This window comes from Melospiza georgiana, chromosome 4 (assembly GCF_028018845.1).
Source record: "Melospiza georgiana isolate bMelGeo1 chromosome 4, bMelGeo1.pri, whole genome shotgun sequence".
Taxonomy (NCBI): Eukaryota; Metazoa; Chordata; class Aves; order Passeriformes; family Passerellidae; genus Melospiza; species Melospiza georgiana.
Window position 1 is genome coordinate 67,323,222 of NC_080433.1, and position 19,496 is coordinate 67,342,717.

A 19,496-nucleotide genomic window follows, 5' to 3' on the forward strand; every position below is an offset into this window, starting at 1 on the left:
GAGCCAAGCCACTCCTTTGGAGCACAGCAAAGAGTTACAGCACCACGACAGCTGCTTTTGTGAAGTGTAGGATCCAGTGATTTCACTGTGGATTTCTCCATCCAGGTCCTTCATTGCATGACAAAAACAATGTATGTGACAGACTGAATGTAATCTTCATTGACTGCCACTGCTCAACTTAAACCAAAATTTTCTTTTACCACCTGATATCAGTCCCTTGCTGTCAAAAAACCTTTTTGCAATCAGTAAAGAAAACAAGCCAGGACAAGCCATGGAGTATTAAGTCATCATTTATAATTACTTTTCTTCAGATTAAAATAATTTTATAAAATCTTGTCAGGTTTGTTTGTTTTATATCAGGTTTCCAGACAGCGCGTACATTATACATGCTCACACTCAGAAAAGATTATTTCACCCCATGTGTTTACTGTCATTATTCTTTTGAGTATATTCCACTTGATCCTGTAAAGTATTAAATGTGCCAGAGGAAATACCAAAGGTGAAGATATTGAATGCTCTTAGTGTTACAAAAGATAAATAAGCTGAAAGTGTTGACAGCCTGAGATGCCACAAGAAGCTGTGAGTTTTCTCTACTCCAGAGCTGCTTTCAAGCCATGGACTTTTCTACAGCAAGATGGGAGGGCAAGGAAGGGCTGAAATAAAATACTGAATGAAGAGAAAATATTTTTAGCTTCTACCGGCAAACATTTCTACCCTGGTGTGCTTTTCACTCACCTGGTTGCTCTGCAGGGACAGGAAACCCCATTCACATCTGTGTGTGCTGCCATTCCCAAAGGCAGGCAGAGGATGGGGCCGGGCCTGCCAGAGGTGCAGACTTTTCTATGGGGAAGCTACCAGTGTCTGTAGGAGGCAGTGGGCACTGAATGCTTCTGTCCATGACTCTGCTTTGCTTCCTCTTCTCCTCTCCTGCTCTTACATGCACCTGCCAAAGGTGCATCCAGATTCATCCTGCCTTTGGGTCTGGTTTACAGACCTTATGGCCACCTTTTGTTTTACAGCTGAGAGAGAGAGAAAAGTCACATCTGATTCTTTGGCTGTTCAGATCAGGTGTCAGTGGGGAGGTGCCTTGGAGTCTCATGCACTCTGGCCTAATAGAAAAGCAGAGTTTATTTTGGGAGAGGAGGTCAGTTCCTGCCTTAAGGGGCTGGTGAGGATAAGCCCCCATCCTCAGACTCCTCTTTCTTCTTCTGCAATCTCTGCCCAGCTTGGCCTGGTGTTTCTCATTGCCCTGCTGAGGGCTTGGCAGCTGGTTTTGTTGCTGCAGTCAGCTCTTTCCTCTTATCTGAAGGCTCTTTTTTGCTTGGTGCCTCTGCTCCATCCACCCCTTGGCCACTGTTTTCTGTGGCACTGGACATTTCCTGCATAGCCAGCACTGGCTGAGGGGGCTCATTGCTCTTCTTCCACCTCCGGGCCCCCGACCGTGTATTGAACTCATACACTCTGCCAGTAACTTGAAAGAACAAAAAGACAAAATATTAAAATAATGTTTGCCTTATCAGATTAAGACATGGCAGTTCTCAGCATGGAACTGAAATGGGAAACGTGAAGCCCTTGGAATTCAGCTGAGCTGGGGAGGCAGCCCTGAGAGAGAAATCCTCATTTCTGTGGGGAGCTGGGCATCAGAGTGGCTGCTAAGAGGAGATGCTGTCACTATAAGAATTGTCTTTGCAGTTAGGAGAACAGGGATATTTAAACATTCCTACTCCAAAAGAAATCAATTTCTTATCACCCTGTAAATTTATCCAAGTTCCAGCTACCAGGGGTTAACATGGGCAGTGTAACAAACACATCCATATCTGTAAGGACAAAACTTCTATCTTCAGCCATACTGAGCAAGACCATTGTATATGTCTGTGCCTACTTTGTCATGTAGAGTTGCCTACCAGAGGTAGCAAACCCTGCTTAGGAGCACAGCATGCCACACACATCTTCCAGACCATGTCAGCTCATCTGTACTGACCCAGGATCTGGAGATCCAGAGAGTCTTGGCTGCACACATTCCTTCTCCATTTACACAAAATGCTTTCTTCCAGGCTTGCTGTCCATTTTGCCATTAGTAGAGTGAAAGTACTGTGTGTTTCATGCAAGTACATGATTTTCTCATATAGATAAAATATGGTTAAATTTGTGTTGTTTAGCACGCATGGCTATCTCTCATTGTCAGAGAGACTTCAGTCTGTATTCAGGTTTTATGGGTAATTTCTACTTGAACATTAAAAGCAAAGTATTTTCTCCTTCAGTTCATTGCTACCTAGAGATAAGTGAAAAAATTGCTGTGTGTCCAGTGTGACCCCCTCACAGTCTAACTCACTGTATCTTGCTACGAAGAGAATCAGAAGCTATAATGGCACTTTCTGTAATTAAACAATAGAAGACAAACAACAGACCATTAAGGCTTGGAAAGAAACAGTGGTTACATGTTACTAAATGTTGCAGTTTGTATCAGAATTAATGGTTTGTGACACATTAACACAATTTGAGCAACTCAAGATGAAACTGGACCTCTTTATACGTTATTTTTTCTGTCTGCTTACAAGTCAGACATGTTAAAGCAGCCCAGATCAGGGAACAGCTTCTGACCATCCCTCTTAATCATATTCAACAGATGATGTGCTGGGGATTATTAAATCTCATTTCCAAAGCAGCAACCCTTGATCCTCTAGGGGTTGCAATGAATTGTTGAGAAGAGAGGGGAGGAGTGGGGAACACACTTTTCCCTGTTGTCACCACAGAGCTGTGTTAGAGTTTAATGTTTGTGTCAGGCGTGACACAAATGCTGTGGCTCTGGATGAATGTTTGGATGGGCTCAGATATCCTGGAGTCCAGTATGGTCAGGTTTGTTGAGAAAGGCAGCCCCAGCTGTCCTGCAGGAAGACTGGAAAGCAGCTCTTTCAGCAGCCTAGAGACTACCCGTGTTTAATATATTACAAATGCAGTTACACAGGGAAAAAACCAGGGACTTTGGAGCCCATTCCTCCAGATCTCTTTATAAATAGCAGGTGAGCTTGGACCTGGATCAAACCAGCCTTGAGCAGCCTTGTGGATGGACTTAATTGCACAGTAGGGTCCCACTTGTTTGCCCAAATTGTACTGAAGTCTCCATGCCTGGTGTTTCCCATTAGCTCAACACATCCAACAGCTCTGAGCCAGCTAATAAAAAACACAAGTTACAGGCACTTTGGTGGAAATTGACCAGATGAATCCAAGACTTGAAACAAGCCTGCCTTCTTCTGGATGATTTCTAGACCTATTGTTTCAGGCTTATTTTCAGATCTATTTTATAAAACTTATTTTGATTGATTGTCACATTTTACCAGCCCCTCATCTCCCTGCTGGGGCTCTCAGCCATTAGGCACAGGGCTGGGCACCCTAATTCCAGGCCAAGAATCAAAGTAAGGGGCTCAGGCAGGGGCTGTGTTTCAGGGGAATGAGGTAAGCCAGATCAATCCTCAGTAAAGCAAAAATATTTTTCCTGTAATGAGCCCTGCTGCAGAGCAGTGGCTGTCACTCGGGGAGCTGGATGAGCTCCCCAGCAGCTCATCCTGAGGTTTGTAGCTTTCACCTTATTTTTGCTTTTCCCAGCTGGTTAATCAGATATGCCAAGAGTTCACATAATTCACATAATGTCACCAGGCGCCTGTTGCCAGCTGATGGCCTTCCCTTTTCTCCCCAAAAAGCAATGCCTGAGCCTTGGATAAACAGCAGCAGCACACTGTTCCTGTAAGGGAGGAGGTTTGTGCAGGAGCCAGCAACTCACCCACCCACTTCTCCAGGGAGAAGTTCAGGAGGTGAAGGCAACACTTCTGCAGTGACATTTATCTCCTGGCCATTCTCGAGACACAAGATGGGTGAGACCATGTAGCTATGACAGCACCAGAGCAGGAGACTTGCAACATATTCCTTCTCCCCTCCCACCTTTCTATACCACATCCATGCATTCCAGTTTAGCAGAGGAATTGTGAACAGTCTGACCCTCAGATGTGTGCTTTCAAGGGCTATAAGTATATTCTAGAAATATGAAAAACCAATGTCAAGCCATATTTAAATCAACTAATCCAGTTTGTTTCCAGCCGAATATTCATATCCTCTGTTAATTGCTTTTTATTACCTGGGTCCCTGGCTTCTCCATCAAAGATAGTGTTTAGCTTTGTCATTGTCTGTGAAGAAACACAAAATGAAAAATGAAAACTGTGAATTAAATCAAAAAGAGGAGCAGTAACTTGAAAATGGTGATTTACATGGATGGAGGTGGATCTATGTGGCTTGTATATTGCATTCCTTTCGGCTGTTTTTTTTTTTAAACCAGTCCAATGGCAATACATTGGACCATAGTCCAATGGCAACAAGAGCCATTTGTGGTGTAGGGTTTCCTCACTAGATATTTAAAGGAGAATTACTAAGTTCTGACGTGCTAAATGCCTCCATGTGTGTTACCACAAGATGATCTCCTCCATCCAGAGTAGGCTTGGGAATCCCCTCTCTGAAAAATGTGGGGAGAGAGAGTTCACTTATCAAAGTGCCTTGCACAGATTCACAGAATATCCTGACTTGGGAGGGACCCACAAGGGTCATCCCAGTCCAGCTCCTGGACCTGCAAAGGATCACTCCAGGAGCCACACCATGTGCCAGAGAGCATTCTGTCTATTTATACAATTATGCAGCCTTTATGTAATTATGTCTGTGAAAAGGAAGGAGCCCTGAGGCCCAGGAGCATCTCCAGCAGTGGAAACATCCATGACATTTTGCTGCAAACAGCTTATCAAGGCCAAACTCTTCACAGCCTGGGTGTGCTGGCACACCTTGCTGGTTGCACTCAGGTGGATCAGAGTTGGCTCCACAGGTCAGTGGAGTCTCAGCAGGGCACTGCTGCCATCAGTGAAGCTGGGGCACTTGTCCCACCTCTGCAGTGAGTGTCCCTGTCATTGTTGTGGGCACAGCCTGTCTGACCTCCCACGTACAGCATTTGGGCAGCAAAGGAGCCCCAGTGCAGGTGAACATCCCTCACACACTTGTTGCTTCCAAACACAGAGGCCAGCTGGGACAGTGAAGTGTTTGCACTTGAGAGCAATTATTGCCTTGCCTCTCATTTTTATGCTGTCTTTGGAAAACAGACACCATTCATAGAAAGGGTCCTATGGTCATATTGCATGATGGGGCTGGCAAAACTGGGGCTTCCTTTGAGGCCAGCAGTACTTACCACAGTTACTTCTTTCTTAGGCTTCTTCTTTTCTACAGAAAGGAAAATACACATTGTTAATAATCAGAATTTTCTGATGATGACTGTAGACACTAAAGTCAAGATTTCCTCAAAGAAATAGACATTCTTTCTACTCAAATGCTGAGACATCTTAAATGAATCTTATTTCTTTTCAAATGCTGAGCGAGAATCCACAGTTGCCAGTGACTAATCAAAAGACTAGCCTTGAAAAGTCAGTAATGAATGAATAGTAATTTTATTAAACAAATTTCCCTTTCTAAATAATATGAACAAATACAGAAATTCACCTTTGGGAATATCTGAACTAGAAATGCAGATTATTGTTTTACACAAATGCTTGTGGTTGCAAAGCTTTTGTCAAATATCAGCTTGGAGACAAAACATGGCAGAGCTGCATTTTCAGTCAAGTAAAATTCAGATTGAAGAACAGTTTGGTTGTGTGTGAATTCACCAGACTATTAGCTCATCCCACATGCAAACAAACACAGCAGCAGTGCCATGGGCATCTCAGCAGCACGGATTTGTGGATGATGCCCAACCAGTTGCTATGATTTCTTCTCACTCACTCCTTGCCAATTTGTTTAATGGCCTTTCAGTGGAGAGCTGTGCCTGGCCACAAATGGGCTTCCCAGCCAGGTGTGCAAAACTCTGAAGTGCTGCAGGTGGATCTCAGCCTGAACACTGGTAGGAAACCTGTTCTGTCTGGCCCTTTCTGCCCAGCATTTGGGAACCAGTTTTTCAGAAAGTAAAAAGCGCTCACTTTTTGGAAATCAGCCAACACTGAAATGTCTCAAATTGGGCAACCAAGAGAACAGCTAATTTTGTGGGGTTTGTTAGGTCTGCATTTTTTTCCAGCTGGGAGATACTGACTGAGGAAAGGGGAATTACAAAAGCAGAGTCCTACTCAGCCCATATGGGAGGTATTTTCTAGCAGAAATGCAATGGGACTAAAAAGAACAAGACTGCTTAAAAAAACCCATGCTTTTCCATGTGTGATTTATCTCCCTGCTAGGTTATGCAAACATTTTAGAAAGCAGCAATACTTCAAAACAAATCTTTATATAAGTGAAGTAATGGTGCCAAGGGAGCAAATGATCAGAGAACAGGGAATTAGAGTGGAGAGGACTCTTGAAGGTGCTATAGATGGCTGGGGTGTGAAAAATACACTCATTCTTTAGCATCTATGCCAGAGCATCAGACTACTCTGAATTTGGGTTTTGCCCAATAGTTAATAGATTTGAAGATTAAAAAGGCCATGAAATCAGGCCTCCCATAATTGGCCAGGACTATCTAATCTCAGTAACTTTCTACTGTGTCAAATTTCTATCTAGAAATTAATTTACAGATTTTACACAGAATCATAAACAAGGTCTTATTTTTAAACATTAAGATATAGAAAAGAGGTACACACCTGGAGCATTTATCCTGTAATGAAAAGAAGATTAAGAATGTAGTTAACAAATGTCATGCTTTTCTCTACCAAAAAAAAAAAAAAAAAAATATTATTCTCTTTCACTTGGCAAGAAGGATGTGTTTCCTTGAGTTCTGAGATTGGCTTGGTTTATTTGGTTTCTGATTTTGCTTTCACAGAAAGCCTGTATCATTCAATGCTGCTCTCAAACAGGAAAACAGTCCTGAGCATTGCTCTAACACCTCTTTAAGAAGGGATGTTCTTAAAATAATAAAGTCTTGTTGATGATGGCATAATGGATTTATATAATCTGGAAAAATATATTTTCAGATATTGTCATTTTGTTCCATCCTGGGAGGAAGGTCAGGTTTTTTTGGGTCTGATGTGCTCAGAGAATGCCTTTTAAAATATTTGAAAGGTTATAAATGTTTTTGAAAATATAGAAATTGCTTTTTGATCTGAGACCCCAGTCTCCAATAAATCATTTGCCCAATTAATAAATAATAGCAGTATCTTAGATTCATTTGTCATTTTTATCACAACCATTTAATGCTTTGCACACATGATCTGAGCATATAGTCACAGTCATTTAGTAGCTCTTTACATTTAATATAACTTCCAAATTGATGTCCAAATCCTGAGAATACTTGTAGAAATCCTTTTTTTTTTTAATCCCAGCCACTTAAAGGACTGCTTATCTTTGTTTTGTGAAGTACAAAGTCAATTTAGAGGCAGTCTGGCTCCAGCCCACTGAGAAAGGAGCCAGCAGGGAACTCTCCACTTCCCACAGTGACTCAGAGCTGGTCCCAGGTGCTTCCATGCCTTTTGCCAAGCATGAACACTTAGAGGTAAGCTTCATGGGCCAGAGCCTTGTAACTGGCTTGGTAAAACTCCAGGAAATCTGCAGAAGTTTTGCCAGAACAATGAATTTGGCATGAACACCAATATTTGCAAAGGACACTGGGATCTGTAGCTAAGAGAGAGGAAAATGCATCCAGTTACTACCTAGATGGGAGCTCCCTCGGAGAGGGGGTCAAATGCAAACCAGAATATTTGTGGTCAGCTCAGTCTGGCACAGGCTCCAACTGAGCCTCATGAGCATAGCTGCCTTTAGAGGTTTCAATTGCTAATTCCACTCCTTCCTTCTCCTAATGTTAATGTTACTAAACTCATGAAAAAAAAAATGCCAGGGACACATTTCCTTGAGTTCGTATCATTACCACCCATTAATATCACTGTGTTAGCATTTACTGCAGTGCAGCCATGCTGCTAGAAAAGATTCAAAGCAGCAACATTATCATGGCAGAAAGGCTAACTCTGTCACTGCCAGGGGGTGCTGGGGCTTGCCCAGAGTGCACTTTGGGGACTCAGAGAGAGGTGCTGTGTGCTTTCCCTGCCTGGGGGCAGCAACTGTGTCAGCAGCAGGAGCCCCAGGCACAACCCACACTTCTAGAGAAGATTCAAAGCAGCGACATCATCATGGCAGAAAGGCCATCTCTGTCACTGCCAGGGGGTGCTGGGGCTTGCCCAGAGTGCCCTTTGGGGACTCACAGCGAGGTGCTGTGTGCCTTCCCTGCCAGGGAGCAGCAGAACCATGTCAGCAGCAGGAGCCCCAGGTACAGGCCATACTGCTAGAGAAGGTTCAAAGCACTGATACCATCATGGCAGAAAGGCTTGAGCCCTCTCTGTCACTGCCAGGGGGTGCTGGGGCTTGCCCAGAGTGCCATGTGGGGACTCACAGAGAGGTGCTGTGTGCCTTCCCTGCCGGGGGGCAGCAGCTACGGAGCCGTGTCAGCAGCAGGAGCCCCAGGTGGCCCAGCAGCCCCAGGAGCAGCAGCGCGCCGAGGGTGACCACGAACGGCACGTACCATGCTGATGGAGAGTACAGGTTCTCTCTTCTGGTCACAACAGTCACGCCAGGCTTTTAAAACAAGACAGAAGAGTTCCTCAGGGCTGCATGCTGACACCAGATCACCTTTTGTCTGGCTGAGGCAGCCCAGCTCGGCCCAGGGCTCGGCAGGTGATGGGCACAGGGAGGTGAAGGGAGGCAGGGACTCGTGCCATGCTCCTGCCTGCTGACTGCCCTGGCAGCTCCTTGAACCCCTGTCTGCGGGGCTCAGAGACCTTGGCACAGAGCCCAAGACCCCTGTGCCTCTGATTTAGCCCTTGGAAAAAACAATTACCAACCTTTAGATGAAGAATTACAAGCCACAAAAGTTTAAGTAGAATGGCAGTGAATTTATCACAGGGTGAATAGGCTTTTTGTGGTTTTTAGAATGGGGGTACAGGGGGCAAGATGGAGGAATCCTGGCATGTCCAGCCTTTCTCCTTCTTCTTCTTGGCCTCCATCTTCTGCTGTGATGTTGGCACTTTTAGATTGGTTTAGAGTAGAAGCTCACTGTCTTACGCAGGTGATAGGTATTGGAATGTAATTGTAAATATTGTACCTGTAGTTTTTATTATATAAAGATAACACTGCCCGGGAGGCGGGCAGAGTGCCTCTGACTGTCTTGCTGAGCAGACCTCAGCTGGACAGGAGAAAGAATTTTATAGCTAAGATACAATAAACAACCTTAGGACCAAAAACTGAAGAGCTCTGACTCCTTCTCCAAGTGCCGGGCTGGGAAAAGAGACTTTCTAATGTATCTCGGGGTCACTCTGAGCAGCAGAGATTCTGAGAGTGGTGGGGCTTAAGAGTCTCAGGTTGCCTGAGAGGCTATAAGTACACTGGTGGAGGGTGGGCAAGTTCAGGGAATACTGCCATTACTGAGATACTGTTTTCTTTTTACCTAAGGCAAAACTGGAAGTAGGTCATCTTCACTGCAGTAATCATTCAGACTGCTTTGTAAGAGGAGTTGAACCCTAAGAAACTGGGTTATTGTATAAAAAGAAATGGAACTCCTTCTTTTTTACCCAGTGACTCGTTCCAGAAGGAAAAACCACACTTCCTGAGCAGTTGCAATCTCCCACATCTTCCTGAGTGTAAGAAGACACATCTAGGAGCTGGCACATCATTTGGTGTTAACAGCTCATTCATTAAGGTCCCATCATGAAACTATTCTCACACATTTCAGAAATTACTCATTCACTCTACCTAGTTCATTACCTAGTGTGGTACTATTAGTTTTGATCACCAACTGAAGTTTTTCTTTAATTTTCTGTAAGACAATTGTAATCACGCTGAGTATGAAATTGAGCAGGGTATTTATTTCTTTCCAGTTCAAGGATAATTTTAAAATAATCTATTTAGTCTTGTCAAAAAAATATACATCCAATCCTTAGAGAAATGCTCAAATAATCTCAATATCACCACCACCACTTTCTCCTCACCTGGACTGAAGTCACAAGTGACATTTTGTAATGGGGCTTCTTTTCTACACTACCTAAACAGCTTTCCAGTTTCTGACTCATCGAGCTGAGCACTGAACACATGTAAAGAGTAGTGATGGGAGGATTTGCTGTATTGGAAGTGCTCTACTGGAAAATAGCCTGCAAGTGGAAGATTGATATCTCTGGGGAGACAGATTTAATGCTGTGGTATGTGGTTGAGACTGTTTGTAGTTGTGGTGAAGCATGGGAAAGAAATACAGAATAAATTTTTTCAGCTTAACTTTTCATTTCCACATCAAGTTGGGGGAGTAGAAGGCAGTGGAAAAATCATTTATTCCTTCCCAAAAGATCATTAGATAAGAATAGGGTTATTAATCAGTCTGAAAATTTGGAGCTAAGCATGTTCAGAGCAAAGCAACCAGATTTGTATGGTCTGATCTGTATGGTATGATCCTGCTGTTTGCAGGACCCTTTGGTTCTGGCTCAGTTACCAGAAGCCTCCAGAAGATCTAGACCATTTTACAGCAAAGGCCTCTTTTACCACTTCACTTGGATATTCCTGCTTTCATTCCTGCATGCAAGAGAGAAGAGGATAATGCCATCTGCAGACAGGCAGGGAATGGATGGACTGTGGAAGATGGAGGGTGGTGCAGCAAGGCATGACTGGTACAAGGATGGAGACAGAGTGGTCTGTACCTTCAGGCTGTGCCACATCTACAGACAAGACAAAAGCAAGCTCTCTGCACATCCTGCACCAGCCTGAGGGAAATCAGCTTCAGAACTGAACTGGTAAGACAGAGCTCAGCGGGAATGGCTGTGCAGAGGAGTGAACAGGATTGCTGGGACACGGGCCCACATCTCCACAGGATGTTCAAGGTTAGATCCCACCTGGGCTGCCAAAAGCTGTGCAGGCTTACTCAGCTCAGCCATGGACCATCACATGGGCGTGGAGCTCAGGAAAGACCCATCCCACCCCTCTGGATTTGCTGTCTGAAATCTGCTGAAACTGCAGCAACACACTGAGCTGTGCAAAACTGCTTCATTTCCTGACATGCTGCTCCAAGTTTTACACGACAGTGATCTCAGGTCTGGAAAAGGGACGCTTTTAAATGATGAGGATTTGTTGTTGTTGTTGCTGTTGTTGTCTGTTTCAACTCTGATAGCCGCAGATTAATGTGCTCCAATGATAAAAAAGCACAGAAAACTGCAAGGCACATGGGGGAGTGAATAGTTATGAATAAAAAAAGAAGCAGTGCAAAATGCATGAGGTAATTTTAAGGTTCCAGGCAAAGGTTAATCCCTGCTCTTTTCTTATTAATAAAGCTGCCAAAACCTTTAACTTTCCAGTTGTATGGTAATGGCAGCATGCCCGGTCCTTTGGCTTCCTGCCCTTTTTGTTTTAGAAACTGAAATACAAAACACATGTTATGACTCTGTACCTGGGACTAATCCTTCATGACACTAAGCACATGAACCACCTCTGGCTTCACCATAAGAGCAAAAGGCTCAGAACCTCCCAGGACTAGATGCACTCCAGGGTTTTGCTTTCCTTTTTCATACATCTACCCTCTTCTCCTTACTCCTGTGGAGATTACTCCCTAAAAGAAATGCAGAACTGGACATAAGCTTTAGTGAACTTACCGTAGTGGTTGTGACAGTAGTTGGGTTTGGGATAACTCTGATGCTTAAGGTCACTGTTCCAGTTTTAGTTAAGTGTGTAGTTTTGTCCCTGGCAGATACTAAATTGTCATCTGTTATGTGGACACGCAGACTGTAAATCCATTTTGTATCAAGTCCACTCTCATAGTCAAACCTTGATGTAAGAATCAGACGAGATGTGTTGGAGCCAGCACTTGGTGAAAAGGTGAAATGACCGTTCTCATTGCCTGCAAAAAGGTAACACCAAAATACAAAAAAAAAATTACTTTAATCCCACATTAAAGTAAATGTGTGTAACAAGTGTGGTGAAATGTCAACGACAGGAAGGGCTCCTTGATCTTCCTTGTACCACATAAAATAATTTAAACCAGCACAGTCACAAAAGCATTACAATCTAGAATGAGACCTGCTATGGGGACGTAGCAGAGAGGAGGCTGTGGAAACACTTCAGAGCCACAGGGCACACAAGAGGTCACCTGAATGACCTGAACTTACAACCACAACAACACCCAGCTGGGGCGAGGACCCTGCCCTGTGGCAGAGCTCATTCCAATACTGGGGTGCCCCTGGAGTGCTGCTCCAGCCCCTCTCCAAGGATTCTCCATCTGCCCAGAGGCAGTGGCCTTTGAAGAGAGTTAATGGCTCAGTAACATTAATTCCCTGCAGTGCTTTGTCAGCACCACGGGGCAGGGAGGAGAGTTCAGAAATGCTGGCCCCCACCCTTTGCTTTCTGTCCATTGTAGCTGGAGAGCTGCTCATGGCCCAGGCTGCAGGCAGACCAGCTCCAGCGGTGAGGATATGGACAGACCACATATACAGGAAATCAGAGCCCTGAAAAGGCACCAAATGTGCTTTGGTTTTGCTCTTGCAGCCCCACAGAGATGAAGAGTTGACATGTCCTTGAAGGCCATGCCTGTTTTATAGCACAAAAAGGGCCATGAGCTGCTCTGTGACTCAGAGGCCAATGCATGGCACAGCTCAGGTCTGTACCACCAGGACTGGGCCCATGATCAGACACTGATTTACTAACACAGCCATGCCAGTTGTATGGAATCGTGTGTCAATACCATGTCTGCAGAGCTCCTTCTGTGGCATCAAGGGACTGCAGTAAGACAGAGATTCCCTCTTTTGATGTTCACAGCTCTTTTACTGGCCCCTGGACAATCTGCTCCTTCCTTCACAGCAGTCACCTCAGCAACAAAAGAAGGAATTGCCCCAAGAGAGCGTTTCCATTTTTGTGAAGCTGAGTCTCATCCCACACCACTGCAGTTCTCCAAGTGGATGCAGCTGATCACTTGGTTCAAAGAAGGATTTTTAAAAAGAGGGTTTATTGCATACAGCATGGACCTATGATATGCAGGTTGGAGCAGTTGTTTTGAACAGTGCACCACCATCTATGTGATGGTGAGATATGCAGAAATACAGAACTTTCCATCATTTCTCAAGATTTACTCAGCTGTAATTGGAAGGGAAATTTGACACTGCACACCTTTCCAGCTCATTCTTCTGAAGTTCTTGTCAACTGAGTAATTAATAGCCTATTAATTAATATGGCAGGCAATGCAGCCTTGCAAGGGAGTGGTTCTAGCTGCTAGCACCTGTAGCACCAGTAACCAACTTGTGGAGAGGATCAGCGTAATGATGTGCAGAACTTGTGGATCACAGCTAGCTCACCATGAAATTAGCACACAAACTATGTTAGATATTTGTTTATAAACACAAGTGAACTGTCAGCATTTGGTATTTTTTCCCACTGTTCCCAGCTCGCCCACTGAGACACAGTACCTTCATTAATGAAGTAACGGAAAGACCTGGGATCAGAATCACGATCTTGACATTCAATCCTGAAGCCATTAACGTTGGTCCCAACAGCTAAATCGACTGGGATTTGAAGTGAGAAGAAATTGGGTGAACAAACTGGTTCTTCATCATTTACTTCCAAAACATTCACAGTTACCTGGAAGAAAAGAGCAATAGCAAGCTGAAGCGGCTTCAGTGTGCCAGGACAGAATTTTGCTAATTTCAGAAACTATTTGCTTTTGCCCATTTTGTTCTTTTGATGAACAACAGTTGAAAAGCACTGAAGTCCCCTTCCAGCCTAGCTCCTGCCAGAAAATGTCTGTGATCATTTGTTCTTCAATTCTTCTTGTGATCAGCATTTCTTCTGGAACAGGTTCCATAAGCTGAGCCATCTTCCCCAAGTGAAGGCTTTTCAAGCTGATATGTCTCTTTGAGCAATCTGAATTGTGTTATAGTGAAAATGAGAAATAATAATAGTACCACAGAATCATTAAACTCCCTTCCAAAACTCTCAGTTTACTTCACAATCATTAGTTATGCTTCTTAGCATATTTAATAACCATTTAGAGTATGATCCATGGAAGGAAAAGTGTTTATAGACTGTTCCCAGTGAGAGAGAAATGCTGGTAATGGCCTCCTGCATGGGTAGGAGCACCCTGAGTAGAACCAGATGTGTTTATGTCACCTGGGATTAGTTAGCTAAAAGAAAAAGGTTACCCTTCCCAAAGTTCTTCTTTCTAATGTCAGTTTGTCAGACAACAAACAAGCTTGACATTGGTAAAAGCTTCTGATGCTGTTTTCATTAATTGTCATCTTAAAACATTGTAGATGATAAAGAGATTAAATACCTCCTCGATAGCAGCTCTATGGGTGGTGCTTGGCTGGAATGAAAAGCAAGCCTAGTACCTGCGTCACCCCCAAGAGATGTGTAAAAATCAAATGTAAAGCAGTCATGAGGGAGAAAGTGTGAAAAAAAGTCAAAAGGAGCCTGTCTGTGAGGGACACTGGGATTCCTTGAAAAAAGTTACTGTAAAATACCTTTGTGGATATAGCATCTATGCTTTTTCTTCTGAATAAAATAGGTCTGGGCAGAAAACCTAAGCCCAACCCTGCTATTCAAGCCATATCCTCTCTGTACCACTCCATGAAAACAGCTCTGCAACACAATTCTCACATTACTTTGGACACTTTGCAGGGAAAGAAATGACAAACAAAATCAAAAGTATGTTTGAGGGCCAAGGGACACTACGGAGACTCCAAAAAGAGTTTACCACTAAGCATGGCTACAATTAAATTGTGTTACCTGGCTTCAAGACCCTGTCCTTTTTCTATTTTCTAGTACCTCTGTAGCCATAAAGAATAACTTAAATTGTCTAGGGCACAGTAAAACAACTTCACTGTCCAGGTAAAATAAGAAAAAGAAGTCTGAGAATTGAACACCACAGTCAAAAATATTGAAATATTATTTTATCCTTTTTGTGAGAAATAAACCAAGACTGAGTAAACAACATCTCTTTCATGTGAGTAATATATAATTGGGCAGGGATGCTCTTGCCTTTTACAGAAAGTGCTTTCCCCAGTGCCTTACTGCTCTTGCTAGGAAGAAGAAAGAAAGATGTAGGTAAAGGTGTAGTAGTAGAGTGGATTTACTCACTGATGCTGTTGTAGACTTCTGTTGGTCTGAGGCCTGTACTGTGAAAATATGTTTCTGAGTTGTTTCATAGTCTAACCTAGCTAAAATCCTCACATCTCCTCTCGTTGGGCTGATCCAGAAGATATTTGTGTAATCCCTGGTGCCAGCTCCAGCTACAATGGAGTAAGTGATGACACTGGGTGGCCAGTCCTTGTCTGTGGCATGCACTCTTCCAATGCTGGATCCAACTGAGAGACAAAAACCCCCATATTCATTAACATTTAAAGTAATACAAGGCACAGATGAACCTGAACTAAAGATTTGGTTAAGAGTTTTTCACCCAAGAAAAATAAAGCAATGGTATGATAAGCACCATTTGCCTGTGGTGTGCTATGGCTCCCCTGTACACGGGCTGCTAACAATAAATGCCAAAACACAGGAATGTATAGGGAACCTCAGCAGAAGTGCTGCATGGCTGGGCCAAGGGAGTCTTCACTCATCTGTGTCAGTCTGTAAAGGTTTCTGTGCACCACCACAGTCCCTCCAAAAGGCTAATTTAGCACGAGCAGAAAGACAGTCTAAAACAAGACATCTGAGTTCAGTTCCTGGCGCTGCCACAGATTTCTTGTGAAATTGCTGAATTTGTCTCTGTCTCAGCTTCCATCTGTACAATTGGAGTTTTTGCCAGTTTAGTCTATTTAAGGGTAGTAGGTGGTTGCATGGTGGAGACCCTATTTGAACTGGAACTTTGAGCCATTTGCCTCATCTACATATATGAAAATTCATTTGGAGCAAAAAGGCATTTAACGACATGGCAACATTGTTTCTATCATTTAGGTGCTACTTACTGTACCTTTAGTAATTTCTGAAACACTAAATACATAAGATAAATTATGGAAGACTGGAAAAAATTCATTCACTGGCTTTATCCTGATGTAAATGTAGATGATATCTGGAAATATAACAGAAGATTAAATCAGAAGATTAAATCATAGTTAAGTATGGCTGTGAAATTTTCTCATGCATACATTCAAAATACATATGGTATTCCTCTCTCCATGATGTTACAGCACAGAAAACTATCAAAAGAAATGTAAAAGGGATACTTGCTTGAGTAGTTAGGATGGGCAATATCTTGCACCCTGACAGTCAAAGTATAAACTTCAACTCCTGGATTAGCTGGGTTTTCTAGATCAATAGTTCCAGTCATCTAAATAGAAAGGAACATAATCATATTTATATCTCCATACATTAAGTCACAGTACACATGATGACAATTATTCTTTTCAGCATTCTCTAAGTATGATTTGCCTCTTGGGTATATAGAACTGTTCTATAGGACTAACACAGACTAATAGTCAATTCCAGAATTGAGTTCCAGGCTTTTTCCACATGCTCACATTTCTGCCAACAAAATTTCTTCCCCTTTAGAGCAGGAAGTTTAATAATTTGGATGATAAGGTCTTGACCTTTTGCCTAGTCAATGCAAAGCTTGTGTAATGAGCTGGCTGGTTATGCTGCCCTTTCTTGGCTCAACAAGGATCTGCAATTGCTAACAGTGATAGCTTGAGCTATCACCTGAGCTCATGCCTGCAGCCCCAAAAAAAAGTTATCAGGTCTAGCCATGAGTGTTTCCTCAGGAACCAAGTTGTTACTAAATGGTGGCTCACAGAGATTTAAATCCTAATCTTCTGAGCTCTCTATCTTGCTGTGGAAGCCTCATAAACTTTGGGGCAGTGGGTCTAACATAGAGGCATCCCCTGCTGGCTGCATCTTCAGGGAGGTTCCTTGAGGAGCAGCTTGCTTGGTGCAGTCTGTTACACTGCACATACACAGGGATCAAAGGCTTGACAACAATCTTATCCTGTGCAGGAAGGAAAATGCTTTTTATGTTGGCAGATGAAGCAGCTGAGAGCGTTCTTATTGACAAGGAAACCTCAGTTCTAAAATTAAAGTAAACCATACAAAATCATTTTACTGCTCCTGTAGCACTCTTGACTTTTAAGACAGAATGCCTATTTTCTGTTGTTTCCTTTTTTCTGCAGTTGCCCACGGGGGTTTTTTAAAGCAAAAAAACAACCACCATTGCACATGTCCTGGAACTGGTGGGGTTCTGGCCAATGCCAGCTTGCCAGCAGCTATCAGCATAAGGAATCCATATTTTGACATGCAAAATCACAGAAGTGCAAATCCCACCACACTTTTGTGAAAATTTGCCACTCAAAGTGATTTTACGATTCTGACCAATTACTGAGTGTGAGATTTCTCAAGTATTTAAATTCTTCATGCTGAATAGCAAGGATCTTCCACAGTCTGTCATGAGTAAATGGGTATGAAATGGCATCAAATTTCTCTGTTTATCCATATCAAAGTTGGTGCTTCACACTCCCTAAAAAAGAATTTTTTTTTTAATCATATCTAGCACATTTATTTAAAACTGAAGAAAACACTCTCTGTTCACTAAATTCTGTAAAATCCTTAGAAAGCATCCTATCTAGGGGTATATAGTTCACAACCAGTCAAAACAGTCATTCTCCACATCACACCTACTGTGAAATGGATTACAGTAATTTTTTTTCTTGCACAATAAATCTAAAAAATCCCTTTTAATATTTCATAAGTTGACTTCTCTAATGGGGTAATCTAACATAAAGACACAAATGACTGACCACAAGTCTTCCAGTGGACTCCAGAGCAAAGTTATTGCTTCCAAAACCAGATAATCCAGTGAAAATAAATTGGTTGTTTGATGGATCAGCATCAATATCTTTACAGTAATTTCTAAGATCAACATGAAATGTCCCAGGAGCGATATTTTCATTTGCTTCCTTCCTGTTTAAAACAAACACATTTCCCGTCAAAGCAACTCATGTTTCTGCTTTTGAACTCTTCATATATCGCAGGCCGAAACATTGATTTACTTTTTAAATTAAATGCTAGATCTAAATATGCAACCACGGAGGAAGCAGCCCAGACAGTGACCCGTGCATTGTGGTGGACAGCAGCCCTGTACGATGGGCAGGCTGGTGACAAATGTCCACTGGAGCCTCCAGCCGTGGGTCTGGGGCTGTGCCCTCGTCTGCGCACAGGCCTGGGGCAGCAGGGCAGCCCCAAGGCCAGGAACAGACTCCATACCTGAAGGCAGAAGGGTTGCATTCTGGGGGGTTGTCGTTGACATCCTCAACAACAATGGTGATCTCCATCTCTCCGGCATGGCCGCTGCCGGGGCTGTCCTCCGCCCGCACCACCAGGGAGATGTTGGGATGGAGCCGCAGCGGAAGCGCGTCCCGGTCCATCCTCACGGCCACCTGCAACTCTCCAGTCGCTGCCAGAGCAGCCACGAGTCAGACATTCACCATGGGGGGAAGCAGCAAACAGTCATGGTGTACATGCAGGAGGGCAGGGCAGCTCAACAGAAAGGTCGCAGAATAAAAACAAGCCTTCTGTTCTGTGCAAATCATGGCGGGTTTAGTTACTTTTTTAAGTGATGCAGAATGGTTCTGAACATTCTGGGTAAGACTAATGGCTAGATACCATTGCTGAAAAATACACCTAGGAGGCCTCAGCAGAGGGTTTGTAAAGCATTTAGGTCTCCCTTGCTCTCAAGCTTCTAGTGCAAGCCAGAGTTGAGTGCATTCACAGAGTACCAAGGACAACAAGCTGCTAATGCCTGTGCTGTCCGGGCTCCCTAGCTAGTGAAACAGCTTCTCTTTCCACTGGTATCATTCAAGCATCTGTCAGCACGTCCAAATCTACTCACAGATCATCAGGGCTGTGACAGACTGTGCCAAGTGCCCTGGTCAGCCACTCACTTAATACTTTTTTTCACTTCTGTTAGCCTTTGTCAAAAATAGAAGATTTTTATGGTACAGTACTATTCCCAGAGCACAAAGGAGTTAAAAGAACAGTGCACACATCCTCTGCATTTTGGAGTGTAATGAGGAGGAAGGTGGCAACACAAGGCCAAAGGGCATAGGGAATCCAAAGCATTTATGGATCATCCTGATCCCCCACAGCACTGTGTTGTGTGGCACTTCTTACAACTGTGATAAACAGATCCAAAGCAATAGCAGACAAGGAGCAAAGCTGTCACTGAATGCCAGCCCTGGAGGAAAAAACCCTGGGGAACGGATGTACAGAGCCCAGAGAGCATGAAGAAGATGGAATCACCATGAGAAAGAGACTCCTTTGGATGGTCTTGTCTGAGGAGGCTCATGAATAGAACAATGAACTTGAGGTGTAGATTTGCTGTTCACCTCAGTGCTAGAGAGGATTTCACACAGGAGGGAGGACATCACAGTCTAACTACCTACAGACATTTCAGGAACCCCAGAAGGGTCACTGCAGTCTTCAAAGATTAAAAATAAATCAGCAATCTTACTTCCACCCAAGGAACCATCACCCTCCAGCCACAAGTTAGTATT

The 19,496-nt window shown here is 43.4% G+C and overlaps 1 protein-coding gene across 1 annotated transcript in view; it reads right to left on the reverse strand.

The window, feature by feature from the left end:
- Window positions 1-346: 346 nt before the first annotated feature.
- CDHR3 (cadherin related family member 3) overlaps window positions 347-19,496 on the reverse strand; it is a 34,883-nt gene continuing 15,733 nt past the window's right edge. The window contains exons 8-19 of the mRNA XM_058022817.1: window positions 18,208-18,397; window positions 17,742-17,904; window positions 16,183-16,282; window positions 15,926-16,024; window positions 15,094-15,320; window positions 13,425-13,596; window positions 11,622-11,866; window positions 8,390-8,571; window positions 6,651-6,664; window positions 5,219-5,250; window positions 4,130-4,178; window positions 347-1,471 (exon numbers count right to left, since the gene is read on the reverse strand). Of these exons, the coding sequence (XP_057878800.1) occupies window positions 1,242-1,471; window positions 4,130-4,178; window positions 5,219-5,250; window positions 6,651-6,664; window positions 8,390-8,571; window positions 11,622-11,866; window positions 13,425-13,596; window positions 15,094-15,320; window positions 15,926-16,024; window positions 16,183-16,282; window positions 17,742-17,904; window positions 18,208-18,397 (1,703 nt within the window). The 3' untranslated portion in view covers window positions 347-1,241. The remainder of the gene's footprint in view (window positions 1,472-4,129; window positions 4,179-5,218; window positions 5,251-6,650; window positions 6,665-8,389; window positions 8,572-11,621; window positions 11,867-13,424; window positions 13,597-15,093; window positions 15,321-15,925; window positions 16,025-16,182; window positions 16,283-17,741; window positions 17,905-18,207; window positions 18,398-19,496) is intronic.